The sequence below is a fragment of the Pipistrellus hanaki genome (assembly GCF_964339955.1).
Source record: "Pipistrellus hanaki genome assembly, chromosome: 1".
Lineage (NCBI taxonomy): Eukaryota > Metazoa > Chordata > Mammalia > Chiroptera > Vespertilionidae > Pipistrellus > Pipistrellus hanaki.
In genome coordinates, this window is record NC_140503.1 from 165,297,265 (window position 1) to 165,306,634 (window position 9,370).

The following is a 9,370-nucleotide window of genomic DNA, read 5'->3' on the forward strand; positions in this document are numbered from 1 at the left end:
AAGAAAGCTGTACTTTGTTTTGGTTTTCCCTTCAATTCTATTTCACTTTGGGTCTTAATTCATGTGTATATATCTGTATGTAGGTAGCCATAAATTTCCGAAAATCTGCCTTACTGTTTCACTGTTCTCCCTATCTAGATCCAACCCACTCAGATCACCTACAATCACTTTTCCTCAGTCACTCCATTACCTGCTCAGTAAGTCACCCTGCATCTAACCATGGGTTAAGATTCCTGTTCTAAATCAGGCTGACTACCCCCAAATCTGCTGTGGCTTTCGAGGAATGGGTGCATCTGTGGTAAGAAAAGCGAGTTTAGAAGTCCTCACTGGCCCTGCTGTTTGTTTCTCACTCCACATTTGCCCGGGTCCCTCATGCTGCCCTGACAGTTGTCCGTTCCCCTGGGCATTGAACTACACTCAGTGCATGTCTCTGCCCAGGGAAGCCTGAGCGCTCTCGAGCTCCCACCCTCCCCTGGCTTTGCGTGGCCCTGACGAGGAAGATGGGCCGAGGGGCTGAGGTAGGAAATACTTTTAGGGATAAGAAAAATGTAGGCAGTATAGCTTTATGATGAAAAAGATTCACTTAGGAATCAGGTGGCCCTGGAATTTGTTTTTTGCCTCTTATTAGTTATGTGATTTGGAGCAAGTGAATGTCTATTTGCCTCCACTTCTGTCTCTGTGCGATGGAGCTATCCCATACAGAGTCAGTTTAATACAGTCGTTTGAAACATAGATTCTGGTGCCAGACTGCCTGGGTTCAAGTTTTGGCTTGCTGTTGAGTAGCCAGAAGGCCTGTGAGTAAGTTTCTTAACCTCTTTGTGTCTCGGCTTCTACATCTGTAGAATCACAGTAATAACAGTACCACCTGCGAAATGAGAGCAGTTCTTATTTGAGGCTCCTGGGACTTGTCTAGCTATAATACTTTTCTCCAAGAAAACCAAAATCAGACTAAAGAATTAAATGATTCCTGATTCCTAAATATTGAAGCCTGGAAAATGCTAGCATGTAGGATTTGGTTGACATTTTACAATCCCTTTATGAGTGTGTGTTTGTGATAAAGAAACGTTGAGCAGAGGCCGGTTTGGCTCAGTGGATAGAGCATCGGCCTACGGACTGAAGGGTCCCAGGTTCGATTCGGTCGGGGGCATGTGCCTTGGTTGCAGGCACATCCCCAATAGGGGGTGTGTGGGAGGCAGCTGATCAATGCTTCTCTCTCATTGATGTTTCTAACTCTCTATCCCTCTGTCTTCCTCTCTGTAAAAAAAGTCAATTAAAAAATTTTAAAAAAAGAAACGTTGAATTGTAGACAACAGAAAATCTAATACAGAGTGGGGCAAAAGTAAGTTTACAGTTGTGAGTTCCCAAAAACGCAGTTATGCTAGTGTTGTTTACTAATTATTATAACATTTTCCCATATGAACAACTATAAATCTACTTTTGCCCCACCCTGTACTTACAGGTGCTTTTTACTTCCCCTACCCCAGAAAATTATTTAAATAGAAAGAGAAAAATGAAAGCAGGAGCCAGATATAACCTGAAACCTGGTTGTGCTGTGAGAAACCCCTCAGCCCAAAAGAAGCGGGGGGAGAGAGTGGGGCACAAACCCAGCAGAACCCAGTGCAGCGGCGGGAGAGCTGGGCTGGAGCCAGCGGAGGAAGGGGGTGGCAGAGTAAGCTTCAGCCACGTCTGTGTGTCAAACACAGAATGCGAAATTTTTCCAAATGAAACATTGGAGACTTTAAGGATCAATATTATGAGACGGTGAAAATGGGCTTTCGTAGGAGATTGAAAAATTCTGGAGGAAATTGGGTAGAGCAAGGGAAAGAAGCTCCAGGAGTTAGGCATTGTCCCACCGTGTTCATCTCAGCAAAAACTTCACTCACAGTTTGCCATGTAATTTAGGTAATCTGTAAGCGGTAAGAGGCATGCAAATAAAAAATAAACATGGTGAAATTCTGCTGTTCACGATGATGATTCAGAGAGTGTCTACATTTGAGGAAATGCTCTGTTAAGAATGAATTGCTAATAATTAAGTAAAATGTTTGATCAAGTTTATTGAATAGCATTAGACTAATTAGAAGCATTATAGAAGTGGGTACCAGAGACCAACAACAACATTTCTGTGCAAAGGATGGGAGTAAAAACATCTGTCAAAGCAAACATGTAAAAGAATACATCTGAATATCACTCTATAAGTGCCTTTCCAGAATGTGCTATGAATTTAGGAATGGGGATGTTTGAATGTTACTGGTTTTTATCTAAGATAGTAACTCCTATAAGGGAACTCTTTAAAAGTAGGACAAAGACCCCATCCTCTTAAAGATGAGCTTTTGAATGGAAGCTGTTTTGTGGGTTTCCCCGGAAGCTCTTCAGTCTCTTATGAAAGCCTGCTTTTCCTTGGGTATAAAATGATTGAAAAGCCCTCCCTCATTTCCTTCTTACTCAAGCCAGATGTTCAGATTTGAGGTTTAAATTTCCATGCCTTTATTTTTATAGGGAAATTTAGCATTCAACAATAGACATATTATCAAAAGACACTTAAATAGAACTTAAGAATGCAAACTCCAAGTATTAGACTACTTTATTCAAGGTGATTTTTACATATATTTTCATGCTTGCTTGTATGGGGAAGCTCTTTAAAAAATAAAAAATAAAAAGATTCAACTGCTCATAAAACTGAACCGCGAGCAGGAATGAGGAGGGGTGCAGGTGTCCGTGCTGGGATATTGGCATCAGGCCTTCTGTGTCTATTATGTGGGCCTTCTGTCACTTGGCAGGCTGTTGGACCTAAAAGTGGATGAAACAAAAACATAAACAAGACAGTCATGTTTAGAGAAAGACCACAAGCTGTGGCTTTCCCCTGCAGATATCAAGCAAAGAATATTGTGGATACTGGCTTCCAGTGTAGTTTACTGAGCTGCTAGAATTGAGTCGCCCTAACCCTATCTGATAAGTAATAATGAAGAATTGACATTTGTCTTAGGAACTTCTCATAAGTTTAAAATGGCACCCAATGCCCAGCTGGTGTAGTTCAGTGGTTGAGCGTCAAACCCAGATTCATGCCAACAGGTCATGGTTTGATTCCTGGTCAGGTCACATGCCCAGGTTTTGGGCTCGATCCCCAGTGGGAGGTGAATAGAAGGTAGCTGATGAATGATTCTCTCTCATCACTGATGTTTCTCTCCCTCTCTCTCCTCCCTTCCCCTTCAATAAAGACATATTAAAAATGATTTTTTAATGGCACCCATTTTGAGTGTCCAGGAAAGGGAAAACCTTCAGTGCAAACAAGAACCTGAAAACCCTTTATACCCATGACTTACTTCTGGACATTCTTCAACAGACGTCGTGTCCACTCAGATTCGGGATTCAAGCATAGAGCTGACCCATTCTTCAGCCAGACTCTGGGAGAAAAATGAACAAAAATAAAAGTAAACCCGTGTTACATTTTAGTCAATCCTGCATGTAATATTTGAATGTAAAAATAATTATTCTCAGAGGAAGCAAAATTAGAGGTAGGCATCTGGAGTAAGTGATTTATAGCCTGAGGTCTGAAGAATAAGAAGAACACCACTTGCAGAAGCATATGTTTGAGCTGGTGAAACTGACTACAAAGCTGACAGAATCTCACAGGCCAGAGGTTAATGTTTTGTTGACAGCTTTTATGTCAGTTGGAGATACACCAAATAGCTGACTCCGAGGTTGGCTCACTCCTAAAGCTATATCACAACATCTTTTTAAATGTTTTTGGCCATTGCGCTTGGGAGAACAAAATAGACTATAAAGCACACTCTCTTGAGGACTTTTTATTTGAAAAAAAATTCCCATGAAGTTTAATGTGGGAGAGGTTACAGAGCTGATTGCCCTGAGCGACGTCTGCACGTTTTGGTTGAGCTACCAGGCAGTGAGGCTCTCACTGCTCTAAGAAATTAAATGATAACTAAAACAGCAACAATAATTGATAGCTGATCTTGAGCAAGCACTGACAATGTGCCAGGCATTATGCTCTGCAGGTAACGTAAAGTATCTCAATTAACCTGATGCAAGTCCTGTGCTGGAGGAACTATTATTTCCTCGCCTTCAGATGAGGAACTTGAGGCTTAATGAGTATATGAGGTAGCTTTCCCAAGATTGCATAATAAACACATGATAGAACAGGATTCGAATGAAGGTTATCTGACTCCAGAATCCATTCTTGTTGCCACAGCTTCCTATGGGCATAATCAGAATGGTAACCAAGTGGCAGACACACGGTTGCATGTTTACCTGCAGTAGAAGAAGTGAGGTCTTCTAGGTGATGGCCAATTGAGAAAATCTGCTTTTTATGGGTGTGGCTGAACAAAACACAATCTCCTCATGTGTCATTTATGTTAGCTATAAAATGGCAAACAGCAAGGATCCAGCTACCCGGCTTTGATTCTCCACCCTTGTTCAGTGAATCGTAAGAGGTCAAGGTTCATAGAACAACTGGAATCTTGGGCAGAGCCTTCCAATTTGGTTTCTGAGTTCATATGGAAAACCAAATTTCTGGTCATCTGGACTCACACTATTTTGACCCCCTGAGTGGTCTGAGTGTCTCATAATAACCTGCATCTTTCATTTCTATCGCTGGTTATAGTTTAGTAATGCAGAATTTGGTGAAAAGATATGAAATTACATTTTCATCACTTCAGGATGATTGAAGTGAAAGCAGAGAAAATTACTACGGTGCATTACTTTTCTGACTGTGAGGTGAGAGCCTTTGCTCACGGCCAAAGAAATGGAGTAGAAAGAAATAAGTCTCATTTTTCTACCCAACAGAGGAGCTGCTCCCAGATAGGGCCTGGCTAGACCTCAGAGCTCTGAATTTGAGGACAATACTTGTGGTTTAGTTAGAACTTTCACTATCCCCTTAGTGAAAGTACAATGCCTTTTTAATGAAAAAGTTTATACCCATTTTTTATATTATGGTGTGGTTTTTTTTTTTTGGTTTTTTTGGTTTTTTGTTTTTTTTAACAAGTTGAAAATAATTATTCAGAAGTCCAAAGTACTGATATCTAAATGGGACCAAAAAAAAAAAAAGTGAGCTGTTTACAAACATTTCAAAAATCTAAAGAAGTCCAAAGAGAGAGCTTCCGATGAAGACAAAGTTGTCAAATACCTAGAAAGACGCTGTGCCTACTAATTCAAGGCATTGTGAGTGCTTGGTTCATTAAAGATAGACCCAGGAAGGCGAAACCAAAGTTCGAAGTAGTGACATGCAAAAAGATCTAAAGCTCCATTTAAAACATTCAGAGTAACAATCCAATATTTGTTGAGCCTCTGCTACATACCAGGTAAGGGATAAAGCATTGGGAATAGAGGGATGAATGATATCTGATCCCTGTCTATAAAAAACTTCTGGCAGAAGTGAAAGAGGGGGTACAAACCTGATTGTCTCAACAATAAGGGTATAGTCATTGCAGCTAACATTAACTGAACATTTACTGCTGTGCCAGGGTCTTTGCATGCAGGGTGCAGTCGCATCTCATGTGATGTGGAAATGCTATGGTACAAGTAGCCACAGATTTCTCTGGGATTACAAAGAGGGCGGGTCCCGGAAGCATGGGGTCATACCATTTCCATAACAGAAAAAGAATCTGTTAAACTTTTTGCAGCCACTACTGTCCCCTTAGCCTAGCTCTTTATTCAGAGTGGGATCAAATTGACAGAACAAAAAACTAAAGGGCATTTCCGTAAAATAGACCTTCAGACAAGGACTGTTGTAGAATCTTCTTTTCTTGCTCTTTGACTTGGTGGGAAACAACGTTTCTGCATCAGCTGGCAGTTTGAATGTGGTGGATTCAAGGAGTTTGGGAATGGGAAACATGGCTCTGTCCCATTGGAATGGCAGTTATTGAACCTCCCTACAACTCAACTTCTGCATCTTCGAAGGAATGATAACAGTAGACATACCTTAGAAGGACCGAGAGATAAAATGACTGAATGCATGCCAAGCACCGAACAAATATTGCTGATGCTCATTTTTCTATTATTATTCTCATTATTCATTTTTGAGACTTGTTAGTGACCCTCAAAGTTAATCACTTTGAGATTCTTGGGTAAGAATACTATGTGGCCTATCATTTGCAACAAATGGATGGACCTAGAGGGTATGATGCTAAGTAAAATACATCAGACAGAGAAAGGCAAATACCACATAATTTCATTTGTATGTGAACCCCCCCCCCAAAAAAAAAAGAAAAACCCTGAGCAAACAAAACAGGCACAAACTCATTGATGCAGAGGACAAACTGATGGTTTCCAGAAGGGAGTGGGGCTTGGGGGACTGAGTGGGAAAGTTGAAGGGATTAAGAAGTACACATGGGCAGGTACCAAATAGACATGGGGTATGAAGTACCGCATAGGGACTATAGCCAATAATATTGTAATAATTATACTTGGTATCAGGTGGGTAACTAGACTTACCAGGGAGATCACTTGGTAAATTATATCAAATGTCTCACCATTATGCTGAATGCCTAAAACTAATATAGTATTGAATGTCAGCTGTAATTGAAAAATAAAATAAAATAAAAATACTACATAGAAGCTATGATCTGATTTTCACTGAAGACAGGAATCACATATACGTTTTCTTATAACTTACATGACTTCCTTGCGTGGGCAATGATCCCCAGGCATATATGCTGCAACTCGGGAAATGATGTTGATGATGCTGCGCTTGCTCAGGTGTGAAACCGACTTCATGCACTTGCACTTGAAGTTCGTGTTCCAGGCCTCCAGAACACCTGTGAACACAGAATCCATTATTTCAACCCCTTTGACATATCATTCATAACAAGAATTTTACTAGTCATTCATACAGTGCAGCCGAAGACTTAAAAATGTCAAGTTGGTGCTTCCACCCGTGTTCCTTTAGGGTGGGTATTTCTGCTTGCCTTGATTTATTTTCAAACATTTCCTACCAAAATCTAAAAAAATAAAATTAGTTTTGTAGAAAACAGAACACCTACTGAAGTTTGTGACAGAAATATATTGGCAGTCCGGACATGGTCCAAATAATAAAATTTGAGAACCACTATAGTTATAATTAATGCAGTAGGAAATCATCTGATCTTCACTCCAAACACTTAGAAATGGAGCACAAAAACTCATCCCAGAATCCCTGAAGCAGTAATAAGCTCTCCCTCTTAGCATACTCAATGCCACCACCTATCAACCTCTGTTTGAGGAAATACCATAAAAGATATATATATATATATATATATATATATATATATATATATATATATATATATATATATATATCTTTCATGGTATTACCACACAAAAGCCAATAATAAAAACAAAAATTCAAGGCTATTTTTATCCAACAAGTTATTAGTACTAGAAAAGTACTATAAGTAACCCATCTCAGGCATTTGAATGAATTCTTCCCTCTTTAATCCCAGTGCCTACCACCATGCGTGACATGGTTTTGCAAATCTAAGAGACTCAACTCTCAAGGTGTTTATAATCTAGTGGAGAAAGCAAATGAGCGAAAACTAAAATACCACAGAATGTTGTATTTCACCCAACGTCCAAACTGCATAATGGGACCAGAGGGCTTTCCAGGAGCAATGGAGGAAAGAAATGAGGGTCTTGAATAAGGAAAAAAACATGTGTTGCAAAATAATCATTGAAAAAATATTCTCTGCATTTTAAGGAAATTTGTCCTCTAAACCGTAGCCACGTAAATCATTCTGCACATGCATCTGATCCATTCAGTGTATAAAAAGTCACCACTTCAACTAGATATGTGTCTATTTACACAAAGACCGCCTTCCCGTTCATTTTTCAATTTTTATTTTCTTTCCCAAACTTATTTACTTATTAAGACCGCCTTCCCATTTAGACTTGGAAGCCTGCTTCTTTGCGGAAAGCTTGTACTTAAGTACTCCTGTGGTATTAATAATGGCTCGTGTCAGTGCTAAACATACAGAATTGTATCAGACGTTCCCTGCAGGAGACCAACTAGTCGAGTCCATAATCTTTAAATCCCTTCAAGGGTTTGGACAGCAGGGGTGGCACTGACAGAGCAAAGGAGAGATCCTGGAAAGAATTAGTGATAGCAGAGCTGCATCTGAGAAAGGCCAGGAATAGACAAACCAAGGATAAGTCACCGAGACAGTGGGCATCCATACCCCTCCTTTTATGGCTAACAATCATAACAATACAAAGGCTTCCAAGAGTTGAATTCTTAAGTACCTTACTTTTAGAAATCTAGCAACAGTGAGCAGTTTTTTCCCCAAGTCATATCCCCCCCCCCCCCATTTTCTAATTGAAAAGAAAAAAAAAAGAAATATCTGAAGACCATTTCTGTTCAAAAGACAGCGACCAGGTTCTCACCGTGGGCTGGAGAGAGGCTGCTGATCAGCAGCAGGAGAAGCAGACATCCGGGGATGAACCTCATTCTGCCTGAAGGTGGAGTTCAGACTTCAGCTTTGAGTCTCTGCTGTGGGTTCTCAGCCCAGAGACGCCTATTTATTTACACCAGTGAGGGCCCTCCCACTGCCTGTGTCTCCTGTAGGTCAGCTGTATCATCAGTTTTTTAAAAAAAAAAAAAACTACAAATGTTGCTGAGATTGCTTTCTGTAACTTCTCTTGCAAATTTTATGAATTTGCTTCAAAGCACTATGAGTAGAATGAAATGTTTCTTGAAAATGTAGATGGTGAGTGGCGAGGGTACTACAGGAATTGGGGGTGTGGAGAGAGGGTGAAAAGATCAGCCTGGAGGCCCCACAGTGCTCTCTCTAGGATCGCTATCAGCGATCGTGGCTCTGAGTGCTTCCCTCAGTGAAGGGCCAGCAGACTTTCTCAAAGGCATTTGAATGAATGCTCCACGCAGTTGGGGGCTCTGCCAGGCACATCACTGCATCCCCAGCACCTGCAAGAGCGTCCATTGCCTTTGCCAGGTGGCCAGTAAATATTTACAGATCTAATGAGCATCTCCTTATATACAGATCCCTGTGCTGACGAGGTTATTATTTTTCTACCAGATTTTTCTACCTCTTATTTTACAATCTGCAACATAAGATTACTTATGTCACCTGACTGTTACGGAAATGCTGGAAGAGGGAGAGTATGTGTCCCCTCATTGATGAGCTGGTGTCTTGATGAAGGGACGGAGGCAATGGCTTTGAGGAATTAAATCTTTCTGGCCGGGGGACCCATTTATTGAGCTTAAGAACCGGGAGTCAGTGGAAGGTGTCATTAGAATTTCATCAGACGCTGAACTCATATTTCAGTGTGTTTAACAGAGCATATGTGCACTTTGGTTTTCCTCTGGCCAAATAACCCATGGGAACAATCAACCTGCTGCCTTAAGTCACTTCCCAGGAGTCCGTTGAGT

At 40.7% G+C, this 9,370-nt stretch overlaps 1 protein-coding gene across 1 annotated transcript; it reads right to left on the reverse strand.

The window, feature by feature from the left end:
- Positions 1–2,029: 2,029 nt before the first annotated feature.
- CXCL13 (C-X-C motif chemokine ligand 13) lies at positions 2,030–8,477 on the reverse strand. The gene is made up of 4 exons (XM_084863955.1): positions 8,368–8,477; positions 6,626–6,767; positions 3,321–3,401; positions 2,030–2,787 (listed from the first exon to the last, which is right to left on the reverse strand). The coding sequence occupies exons 1-4, from the start codon at positions 8,429–8,431 to the stop codon at positions 2,751–2,753; spliced, it is 324 nt and encodes a 107-aa protein (XP_084720081.1). The 5' UTR covers positions 8,432–8,477; the 3' UTR covers positions 2,030–2,750.
- Positions 8,478–9,370: the final 893 nt, after the last annotated feature.

Coding starts and splice junctions, on each gene's coding strand:
- CXCL13 (XM_084863955.1), bottom strand. CDS start 8,431: ATGAGGTTCATCCCCGGATGTCTGCTTCTCCTGCTGCTGATCAGCAGC. Junction 6,768..8,367: donor CAGCCTCTCTCCAGCCCACG/GTGAGAACCTGG, acceptor CTGTGTTCACAG/GTGTTCTGGAGGCCTGGAAC. Junction 3,402..6,625: donor TGCCCACGCAAGGAAGTCAT/GTAAGTTATAAG, acceptor TTTTTCTCCCAG/AGTCTGGCTGAAGAATGGGT.